At 33.5% G+C, this 17644-nt stretch overlaps 1 protein-coding gene across 1 annotated transcript in view; it reads right to left on the reverse strand.

The window, feature by feature from the left end:
• Positions 1-14107: 14107 nt before the first annotated feature.
• The window catches only part of LOC127872569 (multiple epidermal growth factor-like domains protein 10), a 169084-nt gene continuing 165547 nt past the window's right edge, over positions 14108-17644 (reverse strand). Inside the window, exons 18-19 of the mRNA XM_052415895.1 lie at positions 17013-17103; positions 14108-16348 (exon numbers count right to left, since the gene is read on the reverse strand). Coding sequence (XP_052271855.1) covers positions 15890-16348; positions 17013-17103 — 550 coding nt within the window. The 3' untranslated portion in view covers positions 14108-15889. The remainder of the gene's footprint in view (positions 16349-17012; positions 17104-17644) is intronic.

Here is a 17644-nt window from a genome sequence, read left to right on the forward strand (position 1 = left end):
TCAATAAGGTCAAGGTAATAGTTCAGGTATATTTTCTACAATCTAGTGAACATTTGTAAAGACAAAAAACAAACTAATAAGATTTTATTTCAAGTTTTATAGCAATAGCTTGGTTGGGCAGTTTGGACGGTACTTCAAAAATAAAGTAAATAAATAATTGTTTTTGTTTTTTTAACCATGTTTCAAAGAAAACAATATTCTTTTTGAGTCGGGTAGGGGGGGGGGGGGGGTTGAAAGGGGGGGAGATAATGTGGGGTGTGGTCATTTATTTAGACGATCTTTCAAAAATAAAAAAAGGAAAAACAAATATTTTTTGTGGGGGGGGGGGGTAGGGGGGTTGAGAGGGGGTATAATATGGTGGCAGTGGTCATTTATTAGACGACGTTTGAAAAATAAAAAAAAATGAAAAAAATAAAATATTTTTGTTTGGGGTGGGGGGGGGGATAAGGGTGTCACGTTTACAGATTTTTTGAAACGTTTAAAGCGGGTATATACGATCTTGTCAAATATTTATTTATTAATATAAAATGTGTAAAAACTTATTATACATATATTTCAATATAAACTAAAATAAAAGTTAAGAAGAACATGTGTCGAAAAATGCTAAATAAGCCAGATATTTAATTCTGAAATCGAAAAAGGCTGTACAGCCGAATTCGCCAGCATGTATATCATGCATGTACGATGTGAATCTAAATTTAGTTTAACGGTTCATTTGAAATTCCTGCAGCGATATCAATTCATACGACACACGAACACTTACTAAAAAGACGAATGCATCGGTTATTGTAGGAAAATAATTACGAATTATCTTCGTCACAATCGGCTCGGGGCTCTAATTTGTATTTGCTGTATTTTATGAAATTCGTCTTAAATGTATCATTTTTCTTGCATATTGTGTGTTATTATAACATATTTGTATCAATATTTTACAATTCAGCACATATAAAAATCGTATATACCCGCTTTAAACGAAATGAAATAAACGAAACGTTACCGTTTAAACGGTATCCCTATGTCCGTTTAAAAAGCATCAGTACCATCGCATTTCCAAACCGAAAATAGTATTTTATTTCCGGAAGTTATATTCAGTGCATATCCCATTCGCGCAATGACGTCATATTAAAACCATAAAATATTATAAAACAGAGCATCCGAATCACCACATGTCTATTCGTCATTCTATAAAAACAATTTAAAGAACGTCGAAAATAATGTAAAATCAATGAAAAATACTGTTTCCGAAAACGACACTCCGAAACAAATGCACGAATTTTAAATATGAAATACAATGGGTATATCATTTGACCGCAGAAAATGAAAAACCAGTTAACTAGCAAAAACGTAATCAATATATAATTTGGTTAAAATATTGCTTTTCAACATGCTACCGCAGTGTTTGACTTGGCTAATCAATCTCTTAAAATATTTTAAGATGGCGGCATATGCACTGTCAATCCATTGTGTACACACCGGTCTTACTGACCTGTGTACTATCGCGAAAGGAATTGTGGGTAGCACTACTTTTTCAACATGGCTGCCGATTGACATCAACTCAGTTTGTCAACGTCCAAGGTAACAATATATGAGTATACTGATTGTCATTTACAATCATGTAAGTTGTAGTTATTATTTATTGTTGCATACATTGTTTGGCTGTAAGTTTAATTAGATGAAATACGATAAATCACCAATAAAAAGCTATTTGATATATTACATTAACTGTCAGTGTCAATGTCATAGTAATATTATATAGTATTTTACAACAATAAACCACACACATTACTGTAAAGCTGTAGTGAAATAAGGTCACTTCCAACAGCCTTGCTGTTGGGCTAGCTCTTGAGTGTCTGACTACCAATCTGGAGGTCGTGGGTTCAATCCCCGGCCTGAGCCCAGTATTTTCACATTAATGGCGACGAGGCAAAAAAGAACTGTGAATGCGGGAATGGGTCAGAGCTGTTCAATGGTGTCTGGGAGGGCCATGTTCTGGGCCTTGAAACATTAAAAAGGGGGAGGAGTGTAGTGAAATAAGGTCACTTCCAACAGCCTTGTTGTTGGGATAGATCTTTAGCGACGTGGTTAAAGTGTCTGACTACCACTCTGGAGGTCGTGGGTTCAATCCCCGGCCTTAGCTCAGTATTTTCACATTAATGCTAATTGAAGATGTTCTCCCATGTACTAGTAATTATTTTCTCAGATTGTATAATAATTTATTACAGCAAAATGAGTTGCCATATTGCTCAACATGTAATGATGTATATCACACCTTTATTCTAAACTAAAGCATTTACACATTTTTATAGGTTTGAACACATATTCTTATGTGGTACTACATGTAAGTCTCCGAAAGTGGTATGATATTGAACAGTCAGTCAACCAGGTTAGAATAACCCGGCAAAAAACTTTGATTTTTTTTACCGCGATAATTTCTTTCGGGATTTAGTGTTAATGTGAGAAGATGTAAAAATAAAGGGTAAAATTTATTTTGTATGATAACAGATTAGGCAAGACAGCATATGCAGTTATTTGTCAAAAATAGCCAATTAAAGTTCACCCTTCAGAGAATTATTAAAAATCATTTACATAATAATAACATAATTAGTATTTCAAAACATTGTCATGGCATTTGTTATCAATCAGCAAAAAGTTTATTTGAAAGTTATAAAGCCTCTTATATCCATATTCACATTTCAAAACATAACTAATTCAATCAGTTCCAGTTAACTTTTTGCTGCATTTATCCCCCTGTAAGCAAAATACAAAAGCTTTCTTGCTTAAACTTTGTTGATTTATTCCTTTACCTTAGGTATACCCTACTTTGGGAACATGACCCATACCCTTGAAATTGGGAATTGAAGTGTCAATTCACCCTAAATTGGGTAAATATTATTAGTAAAATTTCTTGGTTAATTGTTATAAAATAGAAACTGAAAACCTATCAGAAAAATGGTTATTTCAACCTACCAGTCCTTTTCTACACTGAAAATCTTTTTATTTCTATACTTTGAAAACTGAAACTATCCATTCACCATTGGGAATGTTTAACTTTTTAGTGGATTTTGGAAAAAAGGTATGTTTTGCCATTGGGAATATGACTGAATAACGGCTATTAAATAGCATGAAAATGCCCTGCTTTAACTATGCTGTATTAAGTGTATGCTTAAACATCATTTGTATATAGTTTATCTAACAAACTTGATGTGGCATGCGGTGGTTAATATCCAGTTTGAAGACCACAAGCCTGTGAAAAGGTCATGCTCAGATTTTGTTAATACTATGTTATTGTCTTTTGTAGCCATGGAAACAGCAACTCCAGTAAAGTCAGTGAGGGCCTGTCTAACCTGTAATCGTTCATCTCGAGGACATTTAAAAAACGTAAGAAATGTTGCTATGCGATCCATACTACTGAAAAAACAGTTTGAATGTCTGGGCTGCAATATTGAAGACCTTGTGAAAGTAGTACAGAAAATCTGTTGGTTTGTGGCACATGTTTGAAAATATTGAACAAACTATCAGAAATGAAGTTGAATTTACAAATGAACATGACAGAACTAAAGAAGAGTGAGGATAGAACAAAGAGATTAATTATTCATTATGTTTCTCCTGTAGTTAAGAAGTTCAAGGACACAACTGTACCAGTAATATCTAGAAAAAGTTCAAGGGCACTTTTTAAGATGTCATCTCCATCTCCATCAAGATGTATTGATTCAGTTATTAGTCCAAAATCAAACAGCATTGATCATTCATACTCTGGGATACCAAGCAAAACAAAAACACAAAGCCTTGACCATTTGTATTCAACAACCGTAAATCAAAATGTAGATCTTAATAATCCATACAGTTTTCATAAGAAGAAAATACTGATGCCCCCTGAAATTACTGTTAACGAAAAGAAAAGTGTCATAACAAAATTTGAACAATCATCAAAAGACACTGTATGTGTTAATACTGTTTTGGAAAAACTTCTTGATCTCCCTTCTGTAAATGAAAGACTATATCTATGTTTATTGCAACGACTGTCTGCAGAACTAAACAGGATCTGTGGAACAAAAGACAAAAGTGTTTTAAGGACAAAGGTGTCAGAACTAGAACCTGAAACCTTTTTCAGTGACATTGTAAAAGAAATGCACTTGAAATGTCCGAAGGTGTTGCAGTTTCTGATAACCCTGTCTTGCCCAATGGATCTTGCAGTTCCAGAGAAAAAACATGGCATAGCAGCTATGTATGCACTTGGCATGTACTTACGGAACAACCACATGATTGCCTTTCAAAAAGCTGTGTTGCTGAATCATGTATAATATATAATGTAGGGAATGGAGTAAGTATGTTTATTCAGGCCTTAAAACATGAAGATGTAACAGGGATATAAATTAGCATTAGCATTTTTTATATAAATATATATATATATATATATATATTAAACTACTAGTCTACATTGTAGATAAGGTTTCTATTTCTTCTCTTACCAATCTAAAACGGACATATATGTACATTTAGTCATACCCTAAAACTTCCTAAGATACATTTTTTTGTTAATACAAATTAGTTTTAGTTTGAATAAAAATCATTTATGTTCAAAGCAACCTTTGCCAATGTCAAACATATTGATTAAGAGTTTATGGAGTGCAGCTTGAAGTGTTGTTAAATATCAAACAATGCTTGAGATTTCAAATTTCATTTCCAGCTCATGGAGTTTTTACACACTCTGGGAATGTCAATATCTACAAAAAGCAAGCTGCCAATGTTGGATGACCTTGGACAAATAAATGGTCGGGATGTAGTTTCTGCTTTGGCTAATGGGAAAACCATCAAAATCACAGTTGACAACATTGATGGGCACATAAAAGCTTATCAGGTTAGGAAGTTAAAATGTTTGTAACTTTAATTAAGCTGTATAATTTTATCGATCTTTTACTATTTGTTGCACTTTAACAATATTTAATAAATAAGAATAATATTGATAAAAAAATGAGAAAACAACAATTAAAACAGATAGAGTCTACATTCAACAGAAGCAATATAAATTTATTTTCCACATGTCAGGCTTGGTAGTGGAAACAGAGATTTTCACTACACTCATTGGTCGATCCTTATCGACAGATTTGACCCAAGAGATCTTCAGGGACTGAGCACACAACCGAAACAGATAACTGCCCAAGGACCTGACCCTACCATCTTCTTCTTGTCTTCAAACGAACATGAAGCATTAAGGTATTCATTTATTTTTTCAACTTGATTGAAAGTAGCGCAAATACAACATGTGAGTGACGAAAAGAACAATAAGAAACAGTTAACCATGTTAATTGAATTGCAACCTTTCTGTTTTTAATCCCGCAATACATTTTCAATTCAGATAATTACATAAGGTAATGTTCAGTTTTTATTTGTGAGCGTTAGCTCACAAATAATGTAGAGACAATTTTTCAAGTCAGTCTGCGTTAAGTACGCTAGGAACCGTTACCACTACCTGTATGGATAACTGCAGTAAAATTAAGCAGACGATCCTAGCCTATCCACCGCATCTGCCTGTTTATAGTCTCAACTGGTACACTACAAAGTGTGTATGTATTCAAAAGTATTTAACAGCTTGTAAGACAACATTGGCCAGTCTAGTGTTTGTCATTGAAATCTGTACAGATTGGCTGCTTTCAAGGAAAACGGGGCTTAATGCATGTCATAAAAGATTAGCCTGTGCACACTGATTAGCCTGTGCAATGTGCACAGGCTAATCAAGGACGACACTTTCTGATATTGCGGTTTTTTTCGTTTAAAGAGAGTTTCTGGTACTGGGATGACAATTAATGCATATGCATTAAGCCCTGTTTTCCTAAAATGAAGCTTAAAGCTTTTTATTAATGATTTGTAAAAAAACAACACATCTCGTCCAGTGCTTTAAGACAAGCTCTTTATAAATTTGAATGGGTCGTGGTCATTTCAAACTTGCGATATAAAAAGCTATAACATAATTTTGAAAACTGAGTTTCGTCTAAGATTATACAACAGCGATGCCGAACAAATTCAGTGCCTTTAGCGCTTTGATTTTCTGTATTCGTAGGAAAAGATGTACTCAGCTTGTCATGCGGATACTGGTAGAAGAAATACAGCCATTGTCCATGTTTTCTACAGCAAAACCTCGTCTTGTGGACCATAAATACAGACAAGTGGTTGATAGACCATCACAAGTTCACCCAATGTTTGTAAGTAGGACAAATAAATAGGATTTAATGAATAATGGAATTGGCTAAATTCATATTTTGTACATTTTGACAATTAACTTCATTATATGTGACCGCAGCCGGGAAAATCAGTCTTGTGGTCTAAAATCACATTTTGACTTTTTGGTTAATTGAGATTCTCTAAACATTGTAGTTTGCAAAAATGACCAACCCTACAGCTTTTTGGTAGGAAAAATGGTCACTTTCTAGAATAAAACACACTTAAAACATTATTCAAACAACAAGCAAAACTGTTTTAAAATAGGAATCTTTCTTTAATCAAATACCTGTTAACAATATAATCAAGTAGCAACAGCATAATGGACATTTTAAAAATACACCAATTATGTTGCCATGTTAACTAATCACCAAAATACACAGTCTTGTCTTTTTATGCAAATGAATTTACTAATAACAAAAATAAGTGTTTACTAAAAGGTTAACACTTAAGCAGCACCCTGTATAACTTAAGTGGTCCTAGATATTTTCCTAAAGAATATATATATATATATATATATATATATATATATATATATATATATATATATATATACTAGTAAATAGTTAAGAACTAAGCTACATGGATTTTTTTTAATTAGGTGATCATGAAAGACCCAAAGTCATTACCTAATTGTGTTCAGATAATGGACACTATATTAGGAACCATAGAGTCATTATATACATCTGCTGGGAGAGGTATTTAGTTCGAGTTAGACCACAGTTTCCAAGTTCATGTTCTTGTTGTTTTTCCATATTCTTTACAGGGCATATTTTTGAGGCCGAAAATTTGACCCCAAAGGTTTATTTTGTACCTAATTTAAAAACAAATTCCCCCAGAAAGAAGGAAAATGTGCACACGGTGTCATGCTTTTGTTGAAATATTTACATAGTCCGTTTTTATCTATTTCAGTTTGTGTTTTATGGTTTTTTTGTGTCGGCTCAAAAGTCTCTTCTTTATTTCATTAAAGTCAATTGAAAAATAAGATACTTAACATGGATTTTTAAAATTGTCAACGATGCTTACACTTTCCTGCTTCGCATACTAGTAAAATATGACGTAATAAGCATGTGTTACGGCCACACTGTTTACTTTTGCTTTGCTTTAGTTATATACAATGTATGTCTAGGGAAAGATCTAAAGTAAAACAGGAGGGTGCTGCAACCTGCTCCTTTTTTGTTCTTCCCTCCTGCCCCTCTGTTCTGGCCAACAAAAAATTATGAAAATATTTAATTTTCCCAAATATTTTATGAAAATTGCAGCTGATGTGCTTTAAACCCTTGATCACATGCATTTGGCTAATGAGTACCCTGGATATAGCAAACTAAAAGAAAATTTTTGGTCCAAATTTCTACCCTGCTCCTTTTATGCAGCACCCTGTACCATATCGGATCCTAGATCTTTCCCTAATATGTTGCAACATATTACAGTTTAGTTGCTTGATAAACTGTTTGAAACTCTGTTCAGTTACAATATACATCATTATGTTATACACTATTCCCATTCTACAAAAATGTTTGTGTCAGAAATGGTATTTATTATTGCTAATACTAATGAAAATGTTTTGGCTGGCTTTCTGTTTCACAAACACCATATTAAGCATTTTCGTTTTATATACATAAAGCTCAAAGTTTTCATTTATACAATAACAGAGGAAAAACAAGGAAAAAAGTTAATTGTCTTCTCCATTTATAAGTGTCTCTATTATTCGGAAAAATACGCACATAACACTTAAATTCTTTAATCACAGTGTCCTAAACATCAGGCATACCAAATATATTGTATATCGGTAAAGAAAACATAAACAATTAAAAATACAACAAGAATGTGCATTAAAACAAATTAGTATTTTTATGAAACAAATAAAATGCAACAATTAATTATTTGTTTTGGTTATTTTCAGGTGATGAGTTTAACAACATGGCCAGTATTCCCCTGGGTGGTGATCAGCTGACAAGGGTAACATTTGATTCGGCACGCGTTCTGAGATCCGGTACTCACAGTCGAACAGAGAGGTTTGACCAGTTGTCTCCAGTCATCGAAGAACTATTTCATGTTCAGCAAGACTTGTTAGAGGTATGTGAATGGTATCTCTATAGTGACATTTTTCATATAGGCTAATTCTTGTTTTGTATTAGGCAACTGTTGTTTGAAGATTCTTATCACAAATACTACAACACAAGTTGTTATCAATATTTTCACTTTTTGAATATCCAAAACATTCCAGCATTAATAGTATCATGCATTTTGAACTGTTCTTGCAATATTGTATCATTTGCCGCTCTATTCCTGGTCGATTTCTTCGTATGTCAGTATTGTTATAATATATAACTGCCGTACTTGGTAATCCATCCCTTCCGGCCCGGCCAGTTTCCTGAAAGTACTTTTCGATGGAAGTTGGTGGCTTGTAATGAATAACAGTTCTGATATTTGGTGCATTTAGTCCCATTCCAAGGGCTACAGTTGCAAATATGATTCTGATCTTCGAATTTTCTTTGCATATCTCTTTGACTATGTGTTGTTTCATTTTTTCTGTGTATGTTTGGTGGTACTGAGCAAAAAGTCTGTTCTCCGGCACGGCATCTCCCACATACTGAAGGTCACCCATTTTTTTCTCAAAGAAAGCATAGGCATAGCTTATTACATATGTGTCCGTGTACATGATAGTAAGTTGATATTGATGTTTTTCTTTGATAAGCTGTTCAGCCATAGGAGTAAGGATCTCATCCAGATGGTCTTGTGTGTTTGAAGAAGACGGTCGTTCAGTTTTAATATATTTAATGTTTGGTCTATCAGGATTCATTGCTATTATCTTTGGAGTTTTAAGTTGAAGACTTGCGCATATCTTCTTTTGAGCATCTGGTGAAGCTGTAGCAGTGAACACGAGAACAGGAATGTTAGTAATCCTTGCCAAGAGATCAGAACCTATTCTGCTGAAGTCTTGTCGAAACTGCTGTCCCCTGAAATGAAACAAAATGTGTGTTATGTATTTTCAGAAAATCATCAAAACCTTCTACATACCAGAAACAGCTCGTGAAGAGGGATCACTTGCCCAGTACAGAGCCATTCTTCATAGAACAAACGTTAATGGTCAAGTTAAGGCTTATGGATATGAATCACACAAAGACTTCCTCATTACTGTCACTAGGTTTGTACACTTATATGCTGTCATTATAAATTAACATTATCATCATAAAATCTGTTGACTGTGTTGGTTCTTGCTTGAGCAAAATTATAGAAATATATTTTGAATGCCTATTAAGAGATTTACATCGAAAATTGGCACTTTAGTGTTATGCATGACTGTAGTTGTTTGCCATTTGCTATTACCAGCGATTCAACATAATAAATGTTGACACAGTGGTTTCATCATTTAGTATAAGGGCTAACACATGGTTGTTAGAGTTGGTGATGGCTCAGAGTGATACAATTAACAGTAATGTCTTAGGCTCTGTCATTGTAGCTTTTATTTTATTGTTTGTTAATTATTTTACATCTTTTCAGAGCTCTTGTGATAGAGTTAGCTTGTGAAAGATGGGGGGCTGATTGCAAGACAGACATGGGGTATCTGGTTTCGGAAGAAGTGAAGACTTCTAATACCAAAGGGAAGAAGCAGTGGTTACAGGAGCAAGTGACCAAAGTGGTGGATACACTGTTCTGCCCATACTCTGCTCCAAAAGATGCTAAAATATACCTTCGGCGCAGTGGCCATTTGTACTGTGTTACGGTGCCTTCAAAAGATGTCGGGAAAACCATTGATCTTATCATAAATGGTAATTAGATATAAATTCTTAATTCAAACCCATATTTGACCTTGACCTAATTTGTGCTTTGTTTCACAAAACTCACTAATAAACATCCAATCCAGATCATGTGCATTTACTGAATGCCTCGTCTTGATTTTTCTTTCTTTGTTTTTTTTTATCAAAAATATTACATTATTTCCTGGTATGTGTAACCTTTAATTGGAAACTCGCTTTTTTAACATATGTCAGTCTTATAAGTCAGAGGTAAATTACAACTAATTGTATCTTTAAGTTATTTGTTTATGATTACAGCTTTTCTATTGTAAAAATAATTTTGTTTGGCTTTCAGGTGAAGCTGTCCGCATAAGAGTGCCTGAAGAGTGTAAAACTGACGAAGCAGAAGATGGTGTGTTTTCATACAGCCTTGGGATTGTCAGAGTTGCAATGGATTTTATCATGTTCAATGATGCAATAAAATCAGGTGATATAGACATGATTACAATTCTTATGAAACGATTCATTCCACTGTTTATAGGATTGTCATCCTACAAATCAAAGTATGCTATTTAGTGTGTCAACTTCCTTACTAAAACTGAATGCCTGTTGTCAGACTTTGAAAGTGCTAGAGTGAAACTGGTATTGTTGGTCAACAGAAAAGGCCGACCTGGAAAAAACAAACCAGCAGACATGGAACAGGAGAATAATATTCGTCTTGTCAAACATGTAATTAGAGGACTTGGAGCCGGAAAAAGTGATAAAGCTATGCTAAGAATATCGAAAGCAGCACCTGTAATCAGTGCAATGGTAAATGGACTAGAAGGAAGCAAGACACATAAAGATAGACACTCCAGAAAGTCAATATCAGAAGATATTTCAAGATTAGGGGATGCAATTCGAAAAAGAAGGCCTTTCAACTATCAGAAGGGTAGACAAATGACTCCTTTCAAGAAAATTTCATCAAATGTGATTGGTGCTGTGAACAAAGACAAATTAAAGGACTTTATAATCAGGCACAGCTCCAGAGCAGTTCATAAGCTTGCTTTTGATGACAATGAAGACTAATAGGGGATGCTGTTAATGCCAATAAGGACTCGTTAAATTGATTTTTGTAGTCAGATCTTCCACACTTATTTTTGCAAAATTGAAAAAAATGTGGGTTTTTTTGCTATTTGCACTCAAGTTTTGTATCCTTCTTAAACGTAAGTGCACATGAATATTAAATTGTGTAAAAAACAACAACATAAAACACACACCTGAAGTCTGAGAAAAGGTTTATGGCGCTTAATATTAATGGAACATTAATATTGTTTTGTAACCTTTAAAATAAATCATGTGTAAATATTGAGCACAGACCATCAAAAATTTGATTTTAGCAACCAGCAATTCCTTCTACCAGATGCACAATATTTTGATATTAATTGTTTAAAGAAATATGTATCAATTGTCAAACCATTTACAATTTTTACAGTCTGATTGCTAAAATATGTCAGAAAAAAGTTTTATTGCATTTACTGGACCTATAACCATGGCATCACATAAGAATGCATGTTATTACATTTATGTAAGAAGACAAGAATTCTACTTTTCATCTAACTATATAACATCCATTTTTTCTCTTCCCAAATATCAGAAGCAAAAACAGTGCAAACTTTCTATGAATAGTTGTCACCTTATGAACTTACTCCACTGGATATTTTTACCCAAAATTGTTGGAAAACATAGTTACTAGTATGACATTTGTATTATCAGGTTAAGTATTTTAAAAGGAGAAATCTTTTTGTGAGGGCACATATGTGCAATGGAGAGTGGTCTACTTCACTCATAGTAATATGTGATTGATGAAGCATACGTCAGTCTTGTTCATGCAATCATTTTTATGCCCCCGGATCGAATGATCGGGGGTATATTGTTTTTGGCCTGTCTGTCTGTCTGTCTGTCATTCTGTCCCAAAACTTTAACCTAAAACTTTAACGTAGGTTAAAGTTTTGCAATAACTTTTGTAATATTGAAGATACATGTAGCAACTTGATATTTGGCATGCATGTGTACATTTTGTATCTCATGGAGCTGCACATTTTGAGTGGTGAAAGGTCAAGGTCATCCTTCAAGGTCAAAGATATGGATTCAAAGCGGCGCAATAGGGGGCATTGTGTTTCTGACAAACACATCTCTTGTTTAGATATGAGAAATATGCAAACACTTCCTTATTTATTTTCAATTTGTGTTAACTATTAAAAATTGTGTAGCTTTTAACTTGTTTTGCATGATTTATTCATTATAATGTTTTAAAATAGCCACTGGTGACAAAAGTTGTGTGAGTCTTAGTTGTTCTGGTCATGAGTGACATGTTTATTTTCTCAGCCTAACTGTGAGTTATATTTTAACGTAATATTATAAATAAATTCGTGTTGTACTTTTCCGTGTATATAATTATAAAAACATGTATATGATAAAACTGTTTTGATATTGATGAAATTGAGGTACAAATAGTGTTATTAGTAAAATTTCCTGTCTTATTTGAATTATTTAAGTGAAATTCAATATGTGTTACTTAGACTTTTGTCATTCAATCTTACAATTGTTGCTACCTCACCTCATGTCAACTTGTATTATTGAATGTATTTTTATTTGTGAAAGAAAAACATGACATAAAATGCACAGGATTGGAAATCAATTATCTGTCAGGTTAGATGAGCCAGAGACATAGGTCCATAATACTATCCCATGGTTTTGCTCTTTTAAGTATGAAACATTTTCAGTGAAAAAAATATGGATAATGACCCTGTTTTAACTTATTTTAAAAAGTGCTGTGTAGTTCTTACAAGTGTCAATTCAGAGTTGTTGAGCAGAAAACTGTATGCAGTGTCTCAAATGATTGTCGTCAGCTGACCATCATTTTCATAATCATAAACCATTTAAAAAAAGTAAAGCATTATTGATGTCATTATTGTGTTTATCATTATACCTCTTTTGGACTTATATATGTATTTTATGTATTAATAAACACATATTATTCAGTTGTGTGTGTTGTTAAAAAAAAATGCATCCTGAAGTGATCACCTGACCCCATGTTCACAAAGGAACAAGTGCCAAAAGTTATATCGGGATCAAGTATTATCGTAACTCAGTCATACTTCATTAAAGATTGTTCTTCCTTAACCCTTTGAGCGCTGGAACCGGAATTTGAAGGCCTTTGCAAACAGTTTGGATCCAGATGAGACGCCTCAAAACGTGGCGTCTCATCAGGATCCAAACTGTTTGCTATTCTGATTGTATTCTTTGAAAACAAATCGAAGAAAATGCTAATTTTATACATTTAGCAGACAACATTTTAGCAGACGACAAATTTCCCAGCATGCAAATGGTTAATTGTTCAGAATATAAAACGGAATACACATGAAAATTTTCCAAGCATTTCAGTAGTCATGGAGTCATTGAAATTGGAATTAGTACATGATCCAGGATCAGTTTGAGGATCAAATTTAAGATCAAGATTGGTGAAATAACTGCCAAACTCTGGAGTATTTCACATATCTTACTCAGTGAATATCTTCATATTTGCTTAGTGAATGGCTATAATCATGTAGGTGAAAATTTGTTGGTGAGGTGACATGGAGACCTGGATCAGGGGTGGATTAAGTACCTGTTTAATCACCATTTTTCAAGTGTTAAATCTACCAGCCATGTGTATATGTATTAAACATCAGTATAAATAATAGAAACAATTACCATTTCAAAATCATGTGTGCCTCGTCTACAGCTATGCACGAAATAATTTTTTTATTCTCCAAATTTTGTATCAAGGATTTCCCCGTATCAGTGCTTAAAAGCGCCTCGGGGTGAGAATACACCAATGTGAACTTTCCATCAGCAATATCGGACATAGGGACCGTTAATATTACATCTCCATCTGATTTAGCATCCCCTTCATCATCATCATCATCAAACAATGCTTGACCACCCAGACAGTTATAGTCCACACAACAGGCTTGTACTCCAATCTTTTGCAGTGCAATTATCTGATCTTGCATAATACTGTTCAAAGGTGTCAACACGATGCAAACATACTTCTGTAGATTATAATAATCTTTAAGGATAAGTGGTGCCAGCTGGTAAATCAGGCTTTTACCATAACCTCATTTTTAAATGAATATAGAACATATATACACTTGGGGACTTTTCTAACGCATCACTTTTCAAACTTGAATATCTCAGTTATGAGTAAAGATATTGATTTAAAATTTTACATACGATCATTTGACAACATTTTATGCAAGCTCACGATTAAATCATTCAACCGTGACTATTTGACGCTTTAGCACGTATGGTAGGAGTGGCTCTATATTTGTGCACGTGGAAATGTGGAAACGCGAATTTATTCTAGTTTTATTTCAATTTAATTATTTTAGGTGGGTTCTAACACAAGGAAAACATAAAATTAATTATAAAACAATATAGCTCGTAGTAATATTCAAGAGCGCAATCGCGCATTTTGCATTGCACAGGCTACCTTTCCCACTTGCTAAATGTCCGATCGTTACGGATGAATGATTTTATCGTAAGATTGAACATATTGTAGTCAAATGATCACATGTGCAATTTTAAACACAAATATTTACTCATTACTGAGATATGTAAGTTTTAAAAGTATTGCGTAAGAAAAATCATCAAGTGTAGTAAAAGGCGATATACATGTTATTCCAGTTTAATTTTAATTTCATAATTCTAGGTAAGTTTTAACACAAGAAAAACACAACATTAATAAAAGAAAAACAATATTGCGCGTATGAATATTCAGGAGCGAAACGGCCCAATCGGCATCTTGCAAGCCGGTCAGTTATTAAGACGTGTAAGTTAATGTGTTTTACTTTTCACATTGTTATTATTTAACGTTTCACGAGTTTGCGAATTTGACTTTTGAAGTGACGTTTTTAATTTGTTAAGTTTTGTATGTTGTTGTTTTTCAATTTCAATTAAATTTTCAGGAATTATCAGATATGTGTTGAATTATTCTTGGTCCAAATTTCAACACAAGCCGTTCAAAAATAAGGGAGCTATATTGCTATGATTAAGTGATGCGTTAGAAAAGTCTCCAAGTGTATAGTTCATTTATATCTAGATACGCGTAAATAATATAACATTACTTAAACTAGATCATTTTGTTTGGATAATAAAATCATACTGTATTATATATATATACTTATTAAGTAGCTTAAGGCATACATCAAATGAAACAATGTTATGCATGTGAAAAAAAAATCAATATAAATTTCTTCAATATACATCTACACTGTACAGCGGTATTTAATATCAAGAAAACAATGTATATACAACAGTATGTATTTCGATTTACAAAAGGCAATGTTAAAGAAAACACCCTTTTACAATGTCCGGTTGGGAAATTTAGGAGACTAACAACACAAAATTAGTCGCACTAAAAAGCAATCGCCAACGTTAACTATAAATCGGTATTAGTCCATTTTATTTAACGGTTGTTTTATTTCTCAAAACCGAACTACTTAACTCATATAATCGTATTTCAGTTACGCAAACGGATGTCCATTATAGCCAACCGCACACAAACAATTTTAAAAAACATAACAACAAAAAAAAAACACTATTTAAAAATGTTCTTGGGAAAACATTAATTCAATAAAATGATCACTTAAGATGCAAAACAAAAACCACGCTTCATTATTGACCATATGTTTCCTTTGTATTTCTAAGAAATGCAATAAAAACTTCCATCGAACGAAGCGAATGGGTCTAATTAAAGACAAAAATCAATATACAGCTACCGGTTTGAGGGTTTACAAACTATGTTGGCTTTTTAAATACAAATTAAATCAAAATCTGGTCTTGCTATTTTGAAACCTTATTTACATTAACATTTTTTTCTTTTACAAAATAAACTAATTCATCCTATTTTACAGGGTTGAAAACTTGTGAATAGACAAATCTATTGTCCCTGATGTTTTATTCAAAGGTAAACTCGCTCGACGTAACGGCTTGTCATTTGTGTTAAGTAGTGCATGCATTTCCACAGAAAGCTCTCTTGTCACTGGTGTTATGTACCAAGTGCCACTCGTTTGACGTAACGGCTTGTCCTTTGTTTCGAGTGATATGTCCTTTGAGAGATTCGCAGTCACTGGTTGTAGGTTATCATCGTCCGTGCTGCTAGTGGCGCCCGGTATTGGGGGAAGTGCCCTGTAAGATTGAAGGCTCGTTCCTGTGGCATTCGCTATTCCAGCATACTCACTTGAATACACATCACAGTCTGCTATGTGATGATAATCGCTCCCCTCCAGATCAAGGTCCGACAGTGTAAGATACTCATTGTCCCCCACAGAAGGGAAAGTGGGATCTGGCTCCTTTTCATTACGAGGCTGTGTTAGAAAAATATATATATGATATCTATCGTTTTTGGTGCGCGCAATTTTTACAAATCTCAACTTGTATGAATATTCACCAGAAAAAAATGCTATTTAATTCGTACATTCACAACATTGGTATGGATTTTAATCATTTTAATTGCGTCTGTTTTTACATTTTAATTACTATATGTTGGGAATGCTAATTGAGTAACACATTGACGTCATTGCACTGTAAGAGTGCGACATCGTCTAAAGTACTTGTTTGCATGTACTCAATCGTGTAATACATCTCAATGTACATGTTGTATTGTTCTAATATTTGTATGTTTCAATATTTAGCAGGTAAAAGTATATTTGAAAAGTGGCCATGATAATAACACATTACTTGGATTATAGATGGAGTGTGCTAAAGACGGACCATCTGCTTGTAGCAGATTAAAGTTTCACAAAATGGAATGTCCTTACAAAAATACTTGATTTTGAAAGCTTACAATATTTGGGCCTTATTCGGCAGGCAACGAGGCAGTAATCACGCAATTCAAGAAGGAGTGGCTTACTATAACGATATTAGTATTTTCGCAATTGCTAGTGCTTATTTAATTAGTTGTACAATTGTGTTGTATCATCAGCATTACGGATCGCCTAGAGCAATTTCATATAAAAACTTTTTGTTTACCTCTGGGTTGCATCGCACATAATGTTTCTGGGACGGAACCGTGATGTGCATGCCTGCCGTTGGAAAGCTTCGGGAAAACTGACTTCGGCGTCTTCAATATCAAACGTTGAATGTAAAACATATAATTGAAAATAAATTAATTAATTAACTATTACATAAATACATAAATAAATAAATTAATAATTTAATTAATTAATTAATAAATAGATAAATGAATGAATGAATGAATAATTGAATGAATTAATGAATGAATGTATGAAAGAAGGAAGGAAGGAAGGAAATAAGGAAGGAAGGAAGTAAGGAAGAAAGGAAGGAAGGAAAGAAAGAAAGAAAGAAGGAAGGAAGGAAGGAAGGAAGGAAGGAAGGAAGGAACGAACGAACGAACAAAGAAACGAACGAACGAACAAAGAAACGAACGAACGAACACAGAAACGAACGAACGAACAAAGAAACGAAGGAAGGAAGGAACCGACGAACAAACAAACGAACACACCAACGAACGATTGAATGAATGTATGCATAAATGAAAGAACGAATGAAGGAATAAATGAAGGAATAAAGAATAAATAATTGAATAAATAAATGAATAGATAAATGAATAGATAAATTAACAGTTTAGTAAATAATGAATA

Source organism: Dreissena polymorpha, chromosome 3, assembly GCF_020536995.1.
Source record: "Dreissena polymorpha isolate Duluth1 chromosome 3, UMN_Dpol_1.0, whole genome shotgun sequence".
Lineage (NCBI taxonomy): Eukaryota > Metazoa > Mollusca > Bivalvia > Myida > Dreissenidae > Dreissena > Dreissena polymorpha.